The sequence below is a fragment of the Dipteris shenzhenensis genome, chromosome 22 (genome assembly GCF_047967505.1).
Source record: "Dipteris shenzhenensis isolate YYH24624 ecotype China chromosome 22, Dip_SZ_1.0, whole genome shotgun sequence".
Lineage (NCBI taxonomy): Eukaryota > Viridiplantae > Streptophyta > Polypodiopsida > Gleicheniales > Dipteridaceae > Dipteris > Dipteris shenzhenensis.
This window is the reverse complement of record NC_141617.1, coordinates 27,590,594-27,611,014: the sequence shown is the minus strand read 5'-3', so window position 1 is coordinate 27,611,014 and position 20,421 is coordinate 27,590,594. Positions and strand designations below refer to the sequence as shown.

The 20,421-nt window shown below is 43.6% G+C and overlaps 2 protein-coding genes across 2 annotated transcripts; both read left to right on the top strand.

The window, feature by feature from the left end:
* The first annotated feature begins 273 nt into the window (after positions 1-273).
* On the top strand, positions 274-13,905 carry LOC147887957 (uncharacterized). The gene is made up of 8 exons (XM_087393259.1): positions 274-695; positions 784-915; positions 1,056-1,378; positions 9,905-10,062; positions 10,289-11,577; positions 11,698-11,991; positions 12,081-13,799; positions 13,900-13,905. The coding sequence occupies exons 1-8, from the start codon at positions 558-560 to the stop codon at positions 13,903-13,905; spliced, it is 4,059 nt and encodes a 1,352-aa protein (XP_087249385.1). The 5' UTR covers positions 274-557.
* LOC147887956 (uncharacterized) lies at positions 13,856-16,197 on the top strand. Its single transcript, XM_087393375.1, has 2 exons — positions 13,856-15,378; positions 16,109-16,197. Exon 1 carries the CDS (start codon positions 13,913-13,915, stop codon positions 15,371-15,373), a length of 1,461 nt encoding a protein of 486 aa, XP_087249501.1. The 5' UTR covers positions 13,856-13,912; the 3' UTR covers positions 15,374-15,378; positions 16,109-16,197.
* The last annotated feature ends 4,224 nt before the right edge of the window (positions 16,198-20,421 follow it).

Genomic DNA, 20,421 nt, shown 5'->3' with positions numbered 1-20,421 from the left:
CCTTAAAGTATAAAGATATCTCTTCTAAAAGTGAGGACTAGTGTTTCCAATTAGAACAAGTATCCTACAACAACTCCTCCTACTTGGCTTGAATAACTTATGTGCTTTCGGTTGCTTCATACTTTGAGGTTTCAACAACATCCAGCTCCGTTAATTCTTAGCGGTCCAAGCGTTTTAACACACCTCGCTTGTCTTTCCACTTCCCAGAGAACAGTCTGAGCGTCTTTCTAAGCTAGATCTTGCAGCATGGGTCAAGGGGCAAGCTCCTGAAATTGTTGAAGTCGTTCTCAGCGGTCCAGGCGTTTTAACACACCTCGCTTGTCTTTCCACTTCCCAGAAAACAGTTTGAGCGTCTTTCTAAGCTAGATCTTGCAGCATGGGTCAAGGGGCAAGCTCCTGAAATTGTTGGGGTCGTCCTGCCAACCCGTCACAACTCTAGAGATATCTTTTGGACTGGAATTTTTCCTCTGGATACGCGCTCAGCGGTCCAGGCATTTTAACACACTTCGCTGTTCTTTCCAGTCTCAGCGTCGACTTTCTAAGCTAGATCTTGCAGCATGGGTCAAGTAGCAAGCTTCTGCAATTGTTGGTGTCGTCCGGCCAACCCGTCGAAACTACCTTTTGCTGATTTTCTGGCCATTCTGGACAAACTGACGGAGGACGACTTAGATCGCGTCGTACAATACTTTGAAGAGGTACTCTCACTGGTTTCGACATTCATTTGTTCTGCTTTGTTTCACAATTTGGAGACTGCTCGAATGACCCTCTCAAGACCTTTTGTAGGCCATTTCTAATTTTGAAAAAGGTGAACCATCGACACCCCTCGATATACCAGAGGCTGTCCAGCATACCCTGGATTTTGTACCGACTATCATGAGCGGGATTGCCGATAACGCGGAAAAAGCAAAGGGCCAGGTGCGCGTGCTTAGTCTTTGTTTGATAATACGGTTGTAGATATTTGGTCGTCATCGCCTTTTCTGCTCCACATTTGTTGTACACGGTCGTCGGATTCGAACTCTTTTGAAAATCATCAGTGGCGAACAAATTTCCCACAGGTACACGATTTTTTTACGGGAGCCGTGGCCAAAGTATTATCAGATGTGCTGGGAGCTGCCGGAAATCTCCATTGGACCGCTACTGCACTATCGATGGTGGCATACATTTTGAGACAACAAGAACTAAACAGTCAAAATCGTGCAAAATGCGTAGATCTGTTAAAAGAGATGCGAGATCTCGCCAAGTATGTGCTGCGATTTCACAAAGATGACGGTGAAATTAATGACGACGCGCGTCGTGAGAACTTAAGGAGTGCGACAGTCGTGATTGTACGCGGTACAATAGCATGCCTCACAATGCTCTCCTCTCACTGGAAATCCAGGTTTATACACCTCCACCGTTAATAATTATTACTTGACGTTTCTTAAGTTTCAAAGGGAACAAGTGCTTGAATTTTATTGAACCGCTCTGGCACGACTGAATCCCCAGGAACAGCCTCGAATTATCTCCCTTCAGTTGTTGTTCAGGTTGTTAGGTAGTCGTTGATTGCATTCGTTGAATATCGTATCGTAACAGCTAAGTAGATGGACGCTAGAAGCGTAGAACCATCACCCGAGAAGCGAGACAGAAGAGAAAAGAGAAGAAGTACGGCACGGCAAAGGAGCTGTTCTGCGCCCTGGACTCAAACGGCTCGTTAGCCTCAAAATTAATGAGTTAATAAGGGATTGTACGTGGCCGATCTGGCCTTGCTGAGAATCCCGACTCCGGAGCTGGCCTTGCTATTACGGTGGTCATGACTCGTACGAAGTGGGAATCCCCGCCCTTTAAAATGAACGGCACGTGAATAGAAGGGCTTGTGATGTGAGCCAATCCACGGATCTCCAGACTCCAACATTAAAACGGGTGCCGGGCGGGTTTTGTGTTGGTGGTCTTACAACCTTGTTAGATAGTTGGTCAATACTATTATGTATTTGTTGCCTGAAGAGGACATGGGGAAGGGGCCCATAATGTCGTAGGCCACTAACTGGAATGGATGGGTGGTTGTATATTACCAGAGCGCTTGGTGGTTGGTGTCTGAATGATTGGCAAGTAGCAAATGACTGACGATAGAGGTGTAGCAAGTGTTTTAGCTTGGGCCAAGAAAAAACTTTGATTAAATTTTGGTAAAGGCCTCCGAAGTCTCCATCATGAAAGGCATAAAAATAAAGGTGTCAGTGGTAGACAGCTAGACCATAGATCCTAGGTTGAAATGGTGGTTGATGATAGTCGAGTAAACCATCTATCATCTATCATGTGATAATAGAGAGGCAGCTTGTTGGATTCTAGCTGCTAGCGGGTTTTGATGACTTTTGGGTCTTCGCCCTGGAGAAGCTTTAGTTCTGTCACTATCAGAAGTTGAGGCATATGAGAAGGGAGGGGTAAAGGTGTGCATCACGGAAGGAGATTTAGATGATTGAGCAATGATCACATGAGAACGAGAGAGTGCATATGCACCTTCATTCAACCTCCTAGAATGATAAGATGCAAACCAAGGCAATGTTTTTAAGTTGAATATCTAGAAGGCTAAGTCTCCCCTACATCTTGGGTGCCTTGAGGAATTCCCAGGGGATAAAGTGCATTTTACTCTTACCTCCTTCAGCCCAAATCAATGCAAACATCCATTCCACTTCCAACCAGTGGCTCTTCCTAAAATTCCAAATCGACACCACGTAGGTTGTGGCAACCATGAGCATACTAGCACTCGTGCATTCCAACCTAAGCACAATCCATGCCAACTTCTCAATTTCTCTCTAATTTGTTCTTAGACTAGTCGAACCTCTAGAGCACTATCGAACCCAACCTTATGGGGGCTCCTAAGTACCGAATTACGCGGCCCCTAGGAACCACTTGGACCAGCAAGCCTTTTAGCTAGTTAGGAGGAGGATTGTAGTATATGCAGAGTTGGAGGGTCTTTTGTCAACTACATTTGGAGCCCAAAGCGAGACAAAACCTCTTCAAAATCGTGAGAAGATTGGTAACCAAGCTTATTGTCTAGAGACGATGAGGATATGATGTCGTCTGTGAAAAGTTAGGCATAAAATTATTCACTTAACAATAGCTTGGCTCCTTTGATGGATCTCGCGACTGGCCTCCACAATTTGCTTGAGCACATTCATTAGAGACACATTCCTAATTGCAAATAAGGGGGTGCCCTTGTTTGATTGACCTCCTGAGATAGAAGTTACCGACTGCCCCTCCATTGATACAAAGCATTGCCAAAGCATTTCCAAATAAGCAAGCAACCATCTTTTTGAACCCCTAGCTGAACCCTAGTCTATCTAACACAGCTAGCAAGAAGTCCCATTGTACATGGTTGTAGGCCTTTTCTAGGGAGTTTCAAGGTCTAGACGAAATAGTAGAATATGCATCCTATGGCACTGACATGGTCAAGAGCCATCGAGACATTTAGAATGTTTTCAAATATGTCCCTCCCTTCAAAAAGTCGTTTTGCTCACAGTCCACAACTGACATGTAGATATCATGGATTCACACTACTAGCACCTTAGCAATCACTTTGTACGAGATTGTTTAGCATTATGATCGGGTGCTAGACATCAACTCTCACGCAGCTTTGTGTCTTGGAAAAGTGCTTCATTAAGCCAGCATTCATGTCCTCCGACAATGTGCCCCTCTCAACTACAGTTGAGTTGGCCATATTAGTTAGATGGACCTATCCAATAAGGTTCTAGAAGGCCCTAAAAAACTCTATGATAAGGTTGTTAGGGCTTGGAGACTTGTGTTTGGCCGTAGCATTGAGTGCTTCTTGGAGTTCGTCTTTGATAACAGGGTGGGGAAGTCATGCTCTTTGATATTTAGAGAACTGGCAATCCAATCCATCCAAAATCGCATCAATACAACATCCTCCTCCAGACCTTCACCTACTATGGCACTCAATTCCTTATGAAATCTACCACATGCCAAAATTCATTCATGTGCATCTTGCACTCTATCGATCATTTCCTTCATCTGCTTTCTCTTAAAGGAGTGTAAAAAATCTTTCAAGAGGCAATTTCCTATGGCAAGGCACAGCTACCAACTCTTAAACCTTGTAGATTCCTCTTCATTGAGTTCCCATTCCTACATGGCAAGCTCAGTTTCAATAAGGAGGGTAGATATGAACCCTCTACGAACTGGTCTTGGGGTGTGAGTGGGGTGTTAAGGCATCACCGCTCTCAATGGTTGCTTGACAACCACCACCAACTCATTTGCATCCTTCCTACTAGTCCTATATCTGAAATCCCACTCCCAAGCCTTTTACATGACATCTCAAATGGCAGCGTCTCACTCTATACAAGGGTCCCACCTCCTACCCGCTTTCCTGATAGACACACAAAACGTATCAAAAGTAATCTTTTATTAAACTTGAATAGAATGTCCCTTCATTCCTAGCTAGCCAAATCGTATGGATCATTGGCATGCTAGGAGATCCACTTAGCATCATGCACTTTTGATATGACCGTTTTGTTCATTCCCATTGTTTTCCATTGCTCAACTTGAGGGGGAGCATCGACTTCCTCCAAGGTATAGACTTGGGGCCTATCACCCTCATTGATGCAAGGTGGCACCTATAATTCTTGGTGAATGATATTGCTCAGGATCCTTTCTTCATGGGCATCTTCTACATCACCCATCTTCTCCCCTTGTGCGGCCGCCCTACTGGGACATTCTCTTGCGAAGTGACCCAACTTCTTGTAGACAAAATAGGCGTCAGGAAATGTTCCAAACCTAGCTTGCTGCACAACCAACATGTCATCTAGAAATATTCCGGCACCACCTGCATATGATCCCAGAGTTCCAAGATCTTATCCACCCTGGGGATGAGTAGAATTTTGCATGTTGTCATCTTTGCCTCGGAGTCACCCAGCCAAGTGGGAAGGTTCAAAAATTCAATCCATATAGGGTAATCATGGTAAAGGAACTTGTCCATGCTAAAGGCGAGGCTCCATGGCATGACCAAAATAGATGTTATCAAAAATAAAAATGAGCTCACCACGAGCTCATCACGGTGGCTGCCTCAAAAATCCACCGGAACAAGAAGAAGCCCTTTCCCATGAATCAGTTTGTGAAGCTATTCTATGCCATAAATTGTGTGAGTTCATCCATTGATGGGACTTGACCTATCGTCCATCTACAGCTCACACATTGAGAAGTACTTTCTACTGTCTCAAACCAATCTTTATCTCATCTTTATGCTTAGTTTCTTTCGCTCATCAAGATATTTTTGCACACAAAATCTTTTGAGATTCCTCATCGGGAAGTGGGAAGAAGCCACCAAGCATTTTTTCGGTGAGGATATCAGCATACGACAAGGCACCTTTGCTCTTGGTATCATCCTCGTCGAAAGATTCCATTGTAGTTCACTCTACCTCCTTGGAGGTGCTCCCATCCTCCCCTCTCTCTCCACTCATAGTCTTTTGAATGTGGTTAATAAGACATACAGAGTCCAGACTCTAACTGGGGTCAGTTCGCACTCCCCCTACTCTCCCCTCCATACATCGGCTACATGATAAGCATGCACAAGTGCTCACTCCTAGCATCTATAGCAGCAAGAGTTAATATGAGTGTTTCTTTAAAGAACATAATGTTCAATGTATGAAGAATTTAATAAATGTTTAAGTAGTACTAAAGGAATCATCATTTCAGAACGTAGAGTTCTTCAAAATAGTTAATATATCATTATTGTCAAACAAATATCCTAAGTTATTTCTTTATCCTCAACAAGAATGGAATATAGAGCACTCACAATAGGTGCATGTGAGTCTATATGGCCTAGAAGACTATTGTTAGAAACAAATTACTCTGATGAGACATGGCCAACAATAATTTACTATGATAATCAATCGGCTCTACTTTTAAGCCTTAGCCAAGAATGTAGTATATAGCTCAAGAAAAAGCACAAATTGATCTCAAAGAGCACTTCATCAGTGAAAGAGTGTTACTTGGTGACACCACACTATAATATTGTGACAATAGAGAGAATGTTGTAAATCTCTTTACCAAACCACTTGGAGAAGAGATGACTCACAGAAAGGACATTTCCATTAAAGGGGTGTGATGGAATGTAATGTAGTTCACTATGCTTGTCATTTCACTAACTTGAGGCAATCCTTAGGGGGTTTACCTCATAGAATGTTTGTGCAACACATGCATTCAAAAAGAATGGTTTCTAAACTCAATTTTAGGGAAAATTTTAACAAGATTACAATAACTGGGTCAATTTTTAACTCAACTTTAGAAAAATATATGTCAGCTCATAAGTAACGAGGGGCGATTTTATTAGGGGGGGGGATTTTAGATAACGAATTTCAAAATACCCCTTGAATGCATGTGATGCATAGGATTTCTTAGTAGTGCACCCCTCAAGAGGGAATCCATATTGTCCAAATATTTTGGGAATGCTCACATGTTTCAAGATGCTCGCAGATAATTCATCATGACAACTAGTATGGTGGTCCACATCCTCCATCATAGTGGCTGGTCCTCCAATAAGCTAGACCAAGTCCTCCAGTGGATGCTTAAATACCTCAATTGAGGTATTGGCTTGTGAAGTGCACTAGTTCACATAGGTATTTTATAATATCTCAACCGAAGTTTGTTCCCATCCGTTTATGTTTTTCCATGTAGGATGCCTTAATACCTCAATTGAGGTAAATAATTACCCTTTTGGATGCATGAAGCCATGTTATATTGCCACATGGTCTACCATAATAGATATCATACATTGATTTAGGTATGGTCTCATTGCCACATGCCTTACCCGATCAAGGTGTTAGTTTCATGTATATTGCCACATAGGGATTTTAAGCCTAGAGGACGTGCCATGTGTCACTTTAGTAATTGATTGAAATACCCTAATTGAGGTGGCTGCCCATTGCCCATTATTCCACTTCCTTGTATTTCAAGCATCCGATTTTACTCAAGGCCAACCAAAAGTGGGCACCCATGGGCACCTTTATCTTGCAATCACCCACATCAAGGATCTTAGCCATAATTCTCAAATACAACTCTTTCATCAAGGATTTCAACCATAAATCTTAGGTACAACTCTGCCAGCTCGTCCAACCCAAATTGCATGCCTTCATGAACCCAACAACCTTAATGTTTCAAACATTAGATTGGTTTGGCAAATGTTCTCTCCCAACGATTAGAGCTAAAATGATCGTTATAATCAGCCTGGTGGGTGTCCTTAACTAGTCCAAAGTTTGGCCTAAACCAAGCCAATGGCTAAGAACTAGCATGATGGTTGTAACCAACCTATTGGTTATCCTAAACTAGCCCAATGGTTGGCCTAAAGTAGCCCAGTGGTCAAATGGACAATAAGCTAGCTTGCCATTCCAACCATCGGGCTTGTCACTTGTAAAAGAAATCTCTCTCTCTCTCTATCTCTCTATCTCTCTCTCTCTCTCTCTCTCTCTCTAAGATCACAACAATACAAATGAAAAGATACATAATGTTTTGGAGACAAAAAATATAGTAACGAATAGAATTGGAGGTCTGCGACTATGTACTAACCGTACATTGTATCAAGCTTGTGAATGATGCACTCGTTGTACACTTCTTATGTCCCATCCATAACCTACAAACATCATTCTTGTTTGGAGAAACTCTAATGTTATTGTGCTAATTTTCCAAAACAGTGTCACTATAGCGATGATTTTGCACATCAAGCTGTATCACTTCTACTTGACACTCAATCATTGGATTTGATCAATTATCATTTGGATATTGTACATCTATTTCCCCTTCTTTCAACCTCTTCCTTTTACCTTGCCTAGGCTTTTCAACCTCTTCCTTGTACCTTGATTGGGTTTTGGACCTTTTCTATCTTGCAGTCTCTGTCTGCTTCTCTTGTAACTCTCATGGATATAAAGGAAATTGAACCAATAATATAGACCAGCTAGTTTGTAAAGAGAGCAAACATGTAAAAATATAGTAACGAATAGAATTGGAGACAAAAAATATAGTAACGAATAGAATTGGAGGTCCACAACTATGTACTAGCCTACATTGTATCAAGCTTGTGAATCATGTACTCATTGTACTTCTTGTGTCCCATCCACAACCTACAAGCATCCTTCTTGTTTGGAGAAACTCTCATGTTATTGTGCTAATTTTCCAAAACAGTGTCACTATAGCGATGATTTTGCACATTAGGCTGTATCACTTCTACACGACACTCAATCATTGGATTTGGTCCATTATCTTTGGATATTGTACATTTATTTCCTCTTCTTTTAATCTCTTCGTTTCACCATGTCTGGGTTTTTCAACCTCTTCCTTGTATCTTGATTGGGTTTTTTACCTTTTCTATCTTGCACCCTCTGTCTGCTTCTCTTGTAACTCTCATGGATATTAAGGAAAGTGAACCAATAATGTAGACTAGCTAGTTTGTAAAGAGAGCAAACATGGAAAGGTGACGACTCACCTACAGAAATGATCAAAGCATCCTTCATGGCTATGCCAAATCTAAATGGGAACTGCACACTGAGGGGGAAAAGCAATGCCAAGTCAAAAGTGCATGAAGAGTGGAAACGAAATCTGAATAGGAAAACAACAGGAGCATAAAGTCTAGCAAAACGAGGGCAAAAAGGACTTTTGAAGTGGGAACAGGAAAGTAGAACCAAATCAAAGTGCATGCTAGTCTAGTGGAATGTTGAGAAAAAGGACTTTTGAAAAAGAAGCAATATGGTTAGTAATGTATTTAGGATTGAAGTTGTGAAAATTTGAAAGCCAATGTGGGAGATGTGAAGTTTTGGATAAACCTAGCGACCGTGGTTCGGCTCCACTAACCATACACATCACCAAAATAGTATTCCCAATGACCCTTGAGCAATTGCCCTGAGGCCTAAAATGCTTAAAAAAACAAAAGGTACAATGGCACACTAGCATGTTTGCTACTATGGATTATGACATGCTGACATCTGTGGCATGTTCTATGGACCACATTGCAATGAAATGACACCTAATTTTGGATTTATAGAGATAATATTGCATATGTTTTACTTGACTATTATCCATTACAAATAGCATTGCATATGTATTGATTGACTATTATCTATTACATCCATTCTAGGGTGAAGTAAGCTAGGATATCACCAAAAATCAATGTCTTAAGGCCATAACTCCATAAATGTATAGTCCATTTCTTCAAATCTTCTAATTGCCCACAAATCTAGCAAAGGCCATGAAGCGTGCCCTTGTATGTGCACTTGTAATTCTAGTGCAACATTGTGCACAACATAAACTATATCAAATGTTGTAGATTGGATGTCTCTTGTAGTTGTGATAAAGCTCTAGTAATGATTTTTTGATTGAGAACTTGCTTGCATTCACATGTAGAACAACTTTTTAATAGTTTTGAAGAAATTCATATATCCTATATATAGAGAACACATACTTCACATGCAAAATAGCATTTGTCATGGTTTAATGATCGCATTCAAGAAGGCAATTCTGGAATGTTTTACACTCATTTTAAAGTTTGGGATGTGTAGATTAGTTTAAATACCAATCTTGTTAAAGTTCATTGAGCAACATATAAGTTATGGATTGAGCAAGTTACCCATATGTAATATATTCTTTGAACCTCATGAAAATAGTTTACACCTAGTTATGCTTTGATTATGCAACTACTTTCCACCTCCACATATTCATATTTAATAGTTGTGCGTGCGTGCATGCGTGTGTCTGTGTGAGAGAGACAGAGAGACAGAGAGACAGAGGTAGATAGATAGATAGAAAGAGAGAGAGAGAGAGAGAGAGAGAGAGAGAGAGAGAGAGAGATTAATCTCCACATATAAATATCGACATTGATATGAATCTTTTGGAGAATCAATGAGCTATGTGTCACTAATTCTTTATAATATAGGTTTTGTTTTGCTAATCTAAATGCCAACACATTGGATGGCATTATGAGTGACATGAAGGGCTCATACGACAAGCTTGATCGTTTGATCTTGAGAAGAACTTATGACATGATTCCCAGACCATTCTCATCATATGTGCCAGAAATACCAAAAGGCAAAGGTATGATCCAATAATCTACAATATAAAAGTTGAAGACCACATATGATTACCTCCTCAACCTTTGGATTGATGCGTTGATGTGAAAATAAAGCATTTGAAAAAGGCCAATCCTTTGGAGATAACTTGGTTCCAAATTTTTAGCATTGATCTATGCTCCGTGATGTATGAAGTTGGGGCTACCTTGTTTTGATAGAGGGAGGGCTAACGAAACTCAGGATGTATGCAGTTGGGCTAGAGGAGCGAACCAAGGAGGTAGTTCAAATCATTGATGGCATGCCAAATTCTCACGTACGTTATGTCATTTTGCATGGACTCGGAGGAGTTGGCAAGACCACGCTGCTGGAAGCTGTACATGCAAATCTATTGAGTTCACCACACCACTATGCGCACTGCTTTGTTGGGATGGCAAAAAAGGACACGGATATTCAAAGTTTGCAGGCGCAAATTTACGAGTGTCTAACTGGGAAGACAATCAAAATCCCCGATTTTCGTGTAGGACGACAAAAGCTTGCAGAAGCGTTCTCTACCGGTAAAAATGGAAAAATGAAAAAAGCGTTCCGAGATTTGGGCTCCAAACTTGATGCTCCTGGTAAAAAAGGAGAAACGACAAAAGCGTTGGAGTCCAAAATTGATATTGAGGATCTGAACTTCGAAGATCCTGGCAGGATGGCTGCTCCACCACTGTTGTTCTCCATCGATAAAAAAGGAGGAACGACAAAAGCGTTGAAGTCCAAAATTGATATTGAGGATCTGAACTCCGAAGATCCTGGCAGGATGGCTGCTCCACCACTGTTGCTCTCCATCGATAATGTCTGGAACACCAAGGATCTAGAAGACTTGCTACCTGACAATCTAAATTCGTGTTTGCCCACGGGAAGTGTATTCTTGATCACCTCAAGAGATGCAAATACTGGTCATGCCTTGAAAAGAAAAGGCGTAAATAACGAATCCATCAAGCGCTACCACGTGAAAGTTCTCTCTCCTGAGAAATCCAAGCAGTTACTTGTTGACAAGATTGCCCATGGTCTTGACGCTGATATGGTCGACAAGGTGGCTAAGGCCTGTGCGGGGCTCCCCTTGGCTTTGAGGCTTGCAGGCGAATTCATACGTAATGCTATAGAAGATGAGACGCTTAGCGTAAAAGGCGCCTGCAATACTGTCATCGATTCTATGGAGAGGATGCGTGCGTTGGACGGTGACAGTGAGAACGAGCTTGTCCAAATTTTGGGCTTTAGTATTGACCCGCTGGACGATCACCTCCGGCGAGCATTCTTTGATATTGTGTCTTTTTTCAACTCGTCGGAGGACTTTCTGTGGACGGAAGTCGATGAGATTTATGATCATTCTGCTCTGTTGCTTGAGCGGCGTTCTCTCGTAGAGCGCAGTGAAGATAGTTCTTCCTCCGAACGAGTTCGCGTTCATGACCTCCTCGTAAGTTTGGGCCGACAGCGCATGCCAGAGGACACCAGAGTCACAAGCTGGGAACAACTCCGACCCCTTCTCGGTGATAAAAAGGTAAAGCATTTGCAGCACAGCATCCTCGCCTCACTCTCACCCCTAGTTGTCTTCTGAAGCTCAGCAAGGTCTTGCATTGCCCATCATCGCTGAATTCTAACGATCTTTATAATCTTTCAGAAGCTCGGCAAGATTGAGGGGTTGGATCTCAGGAAAGAAAGCAACGAGTTAATTCGTAGAGAGCTTTCCTCCGAAGCATTTGGACAAATGAAGAGTCTGCGGTTGCTGTTCCTGCCTAGACAGTCCCAAGATGACATGCTAGTCGACGAGGATTATAACTGCAACATAGCACAAGGAGCACCCCTGCGGATACTGTCAGCTTACCGTTTTAAGACAGAGTGCCAACTTGACAGCAGAGCTCAGCTAGTCTTCTTGCAACTGGACTCACCCCTAATGGACCTCACAAACGTATTGGTAATCTCTCTTCTGAATTAAATTGTGGTAGGTGGTTGAATTCCAAGCAAATTCATGTTTCTATTCTGTAACTTCATGCATTTCTGCAGGGAACCAACAAATTCAAATCCTTAAAGATACTCAAGTTATCCAAATGCGAGATCTCCGAAAAAGCAATCCAACAAATATGCCATATTGAATCCCTTAAGAGTCTTGTATTGATGAGGTGTACCTCTTTCGCCATGCTTCCCTGGGACGTCATGAACTTGAAAGGACTAGAAAACTTAGATATGTTGGGTTGTGAGAGCTTGAAAACCCTTCCGGAAGAGATCACGTCCATGACGGCTCTGAAAAAGCTAATGCTGAAGGATTGTCGGGGCTTGGATTCACTTCCCATGGGGATTGGCAACTTGAAAGCAATAGAAAATTTGGATCTCTCAGGCTGTGAGAACTTGAAGGTTCTTCCAGAGGAGATTGGGTCCATGGCAGCTCTAAAAGTGTTACGCATGAAGAATTGTCGAGGCTTGAAATCATTGCCGATGGGTATCGCTAACTTGAAAAAAGTAGAAAGTTTGGATGTGTCCAACTGTGAGAACTTGAAGACCCTTCCAGAGGAGATGGGGTCCCTGACAGCTCTAAAGGAGCTAAGGATAGAGAATTGTAAGGGTTTGGATTCACTACCTACGTCGATCGGCAACTTGCAAGGGTTGGAGAAGTTAGATCTGAGCGGCTTAGAGAACTTGAAGACCCTTCCGGAGGGGATGGGGTCCCTGACAGCTCTGAAGGAGCTATGGATGGAGAATTGTCGGGGCTTGGATTCTGTGCCTACGTGGATTGGCAACTTGAAAGGGTTGGAGAAGTTAGATCTGAGGAGCTTAGAGAACTTGAAGACCCTTCCGGAGGGGATGGGGTCCTTGACAACTCTGAAGGAATTACGGATGGAGAATTGCCGGGGCTTGGATTCCGTGCCTACGTGGATCAGCAACTTGCAAGGGTTGGAGAAGTTAGATTTGGCGGGCTTAGAGAACTTGAAGGCCCTTCCGGAGGGGATGGGGTCCTTGACAGCTCTGAAGATGCTATTGATGGGGAATTGTCAGGGCTTGGATTCAGTGCCTACGTGGATCGGCAACTTGCAAGGGCTGGAGATGTTAGATCTGAGGGGCTTAGAGAACTTGAAGGCCCTTCCGGAGGGGATGGGGTCCCTGACAGCTCTGAAGGAGCTATGGATGGAGAATTGTCGGGGCTTGGATTCAATGCCTACGTGGATCGGCAACTTGCAAGGGCTGGAGACGTTAGATCTGAGGGGCTTAGAGAACTTGAAGGCCCTTCCGGAGGGGATGGGGTCCCTCACGGCTCTAAAGAAGCTATTGATGGGGAATTGTCGGGGCTTGGATTCAGTGCCTACGTGGATCGGCAACTTGCAAGGGCTAGAGACGTTAGATCTGAGCGGCTTAGAGAACTTGAAGGCCCTTCCGGAGGGGATGGGGTCCCTGACAGCTCTGAAGAACCTATGGATGGAGAATTGTCGGGGCTTGGATTCAGTGCCTACGTGGATCGGCAACTTGCAAGGGCTGGAGACGTTAGATCTGAGGGGCTTAGAGAACTTGAAGGCCCTTCCGGAGGGGATGGGGTCCCTCACAGCTCTGAAGGAGCTATGGATGGAGAATTGTCGGGGCTTGGATTCTGTGCCTACGTGGATCGGCAACTTGCAAGGGCTGGAGAGGTTAGATCTGAGGGGCTTAGGGAACTTGAAGACCCTTCCGGAGGGGATGGGATCCCTGACAGCTCTGAAGAACCTATGGATGGAGAATTGTCGGGGTTTGGATTCAGTGCCTACGTGGATCGGCAACTTGCAAGGGCTGGAGACGCTAGATCTGAGCGGCTTAGAGAACTTGAAGGCCCTTCCGGAGGGGATGGGGTCCCTCACAGCTCTGAAGGAGCTATGGATGGAGAATTGTCGGGGCTTGGATTCAATGCCTACGTGGATCGGCAACTTGCAAGGGCTGGAGAAGTTAGATCTGAGGGGCTTAGAGAACTTGAAGACCCTTCCGGAGGGGATGGGGTCCCTGACAGCTCTGAAGGAGCTACGGATGGAGAATTGTCGGGGCTTGGATTCAGTGCCTACGTGGATCGGCAACTTGCAAGGGCTGGAGACGTTAGATCTGAGCGGCTTAGAGAACTTGAAGGCCCTTCCGGAGGGGATGGGGTCCCTCACAGCTCTGAAGGAGCTATGGATGGAGAATTGTCGGGGCTTGGATTCAGTGCCTACGTGGATCGGCAACTTGCAAGGGCTGGAGACGTTAGATCTGAGCGGCCTAGAGAACTTGAAGACCCTTCCGGAGGGGATGGGGTCCCTGACAGCTCTGAAGGCGCTAGGGATGGAGAATTGTCGGGGCTTGGATTCAGTGCCTACGTGGATCGGCAACTTGCGAGGGCTGGAGATGTTAGATCTGAGGGGCCTAGAGAACTTGAAGGCCCTTCCGGAGGGGATGGGGTCCCTGACAGCTCTGAAGGCGCTACGGATGGAGAATTGTCGGGGCTTGGATTTAGTGCCTACGTGGATCGGCAACTTGCAAGGGCTGGAGACGTTAGATCTGAGCGGCCTAGAGAACTTGAAGGCCCTTCCGGAGGGGATGGGGTCCCTGACAGCTCTGAAGGAGCTATGGATGGAGAATTGTCGGGGCTTGGATTCAGTGCCTACGTGGATCGGCAACTTGCAAGGGCTGGAGACGTTAGATCTGAGCGGCCTAGAGAACTTGAAGACCCTTCCGGAGGGGATGGGGTCCCTGACAGCTCTGAAGGCGCTAGGGATGGAGAATTGTCGGGGCTTGGATTCAGTGCCTACGTGGATCGGCAACTTGCAAGGGCTGGAGACTTTAGATCTGAGCGGCCTAGAGAACTTGAAGGCCCTTCCGGAGGGGATGGGGTCTCTGACAGCTCTGAAGGCGCTACGGATGGAGAATTGTCGGGGCTTGGATTCAGTGCCTACGTGGATCGGCAACTTGCAAGGGTTGGAGAAGTTAGATCTGAGCGGCCTAGAGAACTTGAAGGCCCTTCCGGAGGGGATGGGGTCCCTGACAGCTCTGAAGGCGCTACGGATGGAGAATTGTCGGGGCTTGGATTCAGTGCCTACGTGGATCAGCAACTTGCAAGGGCTGGAGAAGTTAGATCTGAGGGGCCTAGAGAAGTTGAAGACCCTTCCGGAGGAGATGGGGTCCCTGACAGCTCTGAAGGCGCTACGGATGGAGAATTGTCGGGGCTTGGATTCAGTGCCTACGTGGATCGGCAACTTGCAAGGGCTGGAGACGTTAGATCTGAGCGGCCTAGAGAACTTGAAGGCCCTTCCGGAGGGGATTGGCTCCCTGACAGCTCTGAAGGAACTAGTCCTGCCTTCCCGAGTTGATATTGGTACCGGAGTTGGGCATTTGCAAGCGAACGGATTAAAAATCTTGAGGCGTTGAGTACATTTCTCAATCTGGTGAATCCAGCGCTCATGTCTCCGTTCCTTCAGATCGTAAACAGGTAATCTTGCTCCCAATTCTGTGTTTTCCCGCATGATCCTTGTGTTTTTATGGCCATTGCAAATTCTGTCTTGGAGCGCTTCTTGCGTGTAGTTGATTTGCGTGCTTTCGTAATGTTTCGCAGTCGCTGAGTGCCATCGCTCTGTTTGTTCATGGGCATTTTCAGCTGAGTGTCCGAGAAACTTGAGTGCCATCGCTCTGTTCTGGGTGCTGCATTCTACTGACGAAGTTGTGGAAGAGAAAGTCGGGTCTTTGAATGCAGCTTTCATTACGTTTGCTCACAGTTGCCTGTCTGCCCTTTCTTTGCTCCCTTGGCCCGGAAGACCTGGCGTCATTGTGTTTATCACTTCGATGCAGCTCGATTTTCATGTTCCAAAGCAGAGGAGATAAGTCAGACCATAGCCACAAAGAGGAGTCAGAACTGGAGGCGGTCCTCATCTAAATAAAGAGGTTCCCCCCACTGCACGTGAGACATAAGAGCCTTATTGGCTTCATTTCTGCAATGGTACGAAGTTTTTCATCGTTTCTGACCTCGTTCTCCAGCAGAGAAAGGATTTCGCCAAACATTTCCAATGATTCCGAGCAAGGGAAAGCTCCACCAGCTTTTACTCGTACAGACTTCGATAAGCATGAATGTTGCAGGAATCCCTGGCGTGGAAGTAGAAAAGAAGACTTTGACGAAACTGTCGAACAAAGCAAGTCACCTGACGCATTGGCCCGGCGTACTATATCAATCATCAAATTATTATATGATTTCATGGTATCCCGTTCCGTCTTTTTGATTTTAACAACTGAAGAAAGCAGCAGCGACGACGAATCTCCTTGCTTTAATTTGGACGTAAGTGATTATACTTTTCTTCTGCTTGTAGTGATGCTCACAGAACCTTATTTAATAAGGGGAAAATCAGAAGTTACTTGGTTGGCTTAAACAGCCTTTTGATTCTCTGGGTTCGCCCCCATTTTCTTTTATGAAGACACAGCAAGGTACTTAGGAAGCTCCTTGATGACAAGGCAGAGATATTTGCGATCATGAACTTTTCATGTACATGGATCTTCAATTACACACCCTGAAACACCAAGACCAGGCAAGCTGAAAGCTGTGAATCGTGATCATTTTTGGCACTACCGTCTCCTCTTTTTTGCACTGTAGGAATTCGCTAGTCAATTTCTTGACCACAGCATTGTCCTTTTCAGACTTTCAGCAAAGTGCTAAAGCTTTTGAAAAGTTGAAGTCGATCTCCAAGATTCTGCACAGCACACGAACTGCCATTGAACAAGCATGGGTAATATTGTACTCAGAACAGTTAGCAAATTGAGTTTTTGCAAGCTTTTTATTGGGCTGAATGATTTAAGTTGGCAACTGATGTTTTCATCACCATATCTACAACCTTTATCCTGAGAGAGAGAGACAACTGCATTGCAAGTGATAAAGAGAGAGATCTTGGACGTCCAAAGGCACGAAAGAGAGATGTTTTTAAAGTTGTTTGTATTCTGTCTTCAGAAGTCAAAAGATGAATATCCTTTAACTGTCAACTTGAGGAGACTTTTCCAGCTGCAGTGGAACAAAGCAATTTTGAGCGACAGCTTTTTTGCAGGCTTGGAGAATTCCAGTAACCTTACTGATAAGGTAATAGATATGCTAAGATTTACTTGTGCATCTTTAAGTGTATCTTTGAAACCTTGCTGATGAGGGATGCCCTCATGCCATCATAGATTCTTTATAAGTGCTAAGATTTACTTGTGTCTCAATGAGCCCTCGAGCGAAATCAGATGTTCATGACCAGAAAATGGTCATGACTTAAGAACCTTGCAATTCTGTAACCAGTCCATAATAGTTAGTACATCCCGTCTACATCTATGCTTGAGTATCTTTGAAGAGGAGTTCTGAAATTGGCAAAACTTTTGTTGTGTTAAACAAGTTAATGCTGATTGCAGTTGAAAGAAGCTTTCTCTTTGCATGTTTTTACATGTTGCCTGGTTTTCCATAGATCCTCCTGAGAACTCAGATGAGAGACTGATGTTCGGCAATTTGAGATGTGTGATATTCTAAGATGTGTGGAGCTCTGTCTACCCCTGCTTGCACTTCGAACACGTCTTGGAAGATATGCTCAATTTTGCAGGTGGGGAGTTTCAAAGCCCCAAAGTGGGAAGCTTCAAGCCCATTTTCTTTTTAGTTCTTAGGTTTTTCTATTTTGGAGGTAATCCACTCTTAGGTACCTGTTTAGTTCTTAGGTTTTTCTATTTTTGGAGGTCATCCACTCTTAGGTACCTGTTTAGTTTTGGCTTTTCCCCATTTTCTTATTTAATTTATTTTTTAAATTTAAAATAAAAACTATTTAAAAAAAAAGAAGAGATCGGGTAGGTGGGGTTGTGTGTGTGGTTGGATGATGTTTAACCTAATTTAATTCTCTCTCTCTTGCATTTCTTTTTCTTGTTTTCTGATTTGTTTGTTCCTTTCTGCTATAGAAGTTTTTGTTGTTTGGGTTGGGATTTCAAGCTTGATGATGGGAGAGGGGCTCATTATCTTTATATATTCAAGGGCCTTATATACACATATTTGAATATGGGATAAGCCACATCTAATACCACATGTGACTTGCGCACACCAAGGAGGATTTTTAGCCCTCCAAATGCACATTTTTATTCCAAGGTACCACGAGGGTGGTTGAACCATACCAAGGCCTCAAAGGCCCAACATCCCAACCCCCCCCAAATGGGCCAAACACCATAGTGAGAATAGGTAGGCCAAATATCATTGATCACCCACACAGGGCAAGACCAGCCACAAATTCTGACCCACACCTTTTAGACAAACAGATGTCAAGCACCCGCACCGGGCACGGTCGACTAATCAAATGCCAGACAATTCACAAGATGCTGATGCAGGCCATCAACTCTCGCACTAGCCGCCAGAGAATCAACACTTTGAAGATACTACCGTCAAACGTGGATAGGGACTGCAGTTAGAGCACTTGAGTGCGCAGGTACCCTGCCTAGTACACACATAGCGCAGCTGACTACTGCATACACTTGCAGACAGACAGTGTGCGCACGAGGGTAGTCACTTCCCGCATACACGCAGAGGTGCATTTATTGAACAAGTCAAGTACAACTAGCCGCCGCACGAACATGCAGTTCAAATAGTCCATCACGTCCACAGAGCAGCGCAGGTGCCATGTGTTACTGCCACAGTCTGCAGGCCATCTGCCTGCTCTGATACCATGTTGGAAAACGTGGGATAGTAGAGCCACATGTTGTCATCCTTTACAAGGTGATATAGTAGCCAACCTAAAAATTAAAATAAAAGATACATGGACAGCCAACCTCCATGACTAAGAAAACATAGAAAATGAAAATTTTAGATTCCTCTTCAAAATATATATTTTCTCATGTAATGCATCAAATTATTTCAAGGTGATTTAGTGATATGAAATCAAATATTTCATTGACATAGTCAACCTAAAAGGTGGCAGGGGTCCCACTTCCCGCCCATAGCCATGCAGAGCCTCTTTCACATCCAACAAAGTCCGGTGGGATGATGGGAGAGGGGCTCATTATCTTTAAATATTCAAGGACCTTAGATATACATATTTGTATATGGGATAAGCCACATCTAATACCACGTGTGACTTGCGCGCACCAAAGAGGCTTTTTAGCCCTCCAAATGCACATTTTTATTCCAAGGTACTACGAGGGTGGTTGGACCATACCAAGGCCCCAAAGGCCCAACATTCCAACAATTTCATCATTGATGGAGATATTGTCTTGTATTTCTTATGCTATTTCTTATGTCATAGTAGCTAGTCCCTGCTATGCATGATGGAGTTTATGGTTTTCAACCTTGTGAGTGACTATCATGAGATTGAAACGGCACTATGTTGTGTTTTTAGAGGATGAGTTTGGGAATGTTCCTGGATTCGTCTAGGTATATGTATTTCTTATGCTATTTGTATAGGGTCTTGATCCTTTCATGTGTGTTGTTATTATCTATTGTGCTGTGTTTAATGCATTACAGGGTTAGATTCTCTTGTTATTTATTTCAGTAGTGATGTATGGTGGTCATGTAGATATTGCTTTATATTTCTATGCTGTTTTATATCGTGCTTTTAGTGCTCGATTGTTTCTAGAATAGGAATGGTCCCTCTATCTGCCTTTATCCATGTACCTTCTCCCTTTATATGTGTCTCCTTGGTGCCTTTGGCCTTTTCTATATGTACGACTGTCACTGGTGATGTCATTAGTTTCTGCAAAGAAGTTGTCTTCTAACGTTTCTAAGCAATGTGGACATTGTAGCACCAAGCGGTTCGAAAACTCTATCAGAACCATTATGAAGCTGATCCATCTTTAGATCTGTTCATCCAATGCTTCTTTAATCGCATGATTGAGTTGACAGGTGAATTTGTTTCTGTTGTGGTCAATGCTATACGTGTTCTATCGAACCGGTAGAGTATTATGTGCAAGAAAGAATAACAAAGTACAATTATTTCTTTTCAAGAATTTTTGAAGACCTTGGTCTGTTATTTGATTTCCTGATCAATGAATGTCTTCTAATATATGCCCTCTATGACCATCCAAAAATTGAGCAGCGAACATAGCCGTATGGTACTCATTGTCGCTGTCACGATTTAAGTATCTACTAATGGAATCATTCAACACGGGATTGTAGAATATGAATTGTAACAGGACAGCACTGCTCTTGCAGGGTCTGAAAAGGAAGGCGGATGAGCAGGCTTTTGGAGATTCCTAGGGGTTTTCATAGGATCCCATATCCCGTCGATATTGTTTGGAAGCACGTGGAGGCCAGTGGCCATGAAAGTATTAGCCTACTCCTTTCTTTCTCTCTTTTTGTCTTTTAAAGTCTAACAACTGAGGAAACCAGCAGTGATGAGGACTCTGCTTGCTTCAATTTTAAAGTGATTTTTGACTCCTA

Bases quoted from the DNA above. Each gene is read 5' to 3' on its own strand.
- LOC147887956 (XM_087393375.1), top strand. From the start codon at position 13,913: ATGGATGGAGAATTGTCGGGGCTTGGATTCAATGCCTACGTGGATCGG.
- LOC147887957 (XM_087393259.1), top strand. From the start codon at position 558: ATGGGTCAAGTAGCAAGCTTCTGCAATTGTTGGTGTCGTCCGGCCAAC. The intron at 696-783 runs GTACTCTCACTG...GACCTTTTGTAG, and splicing joins TCGTACAATACTTTGAAGAG to GCCATTTCTAATTTTGAAAA. The intron at 11,992-12,080 runs GTAATCTCTCTT...GCATTTCTGCAG, and splicing joins TGGACCTCACAAACGTATTG to GGAACCAACAAATTCAAATC.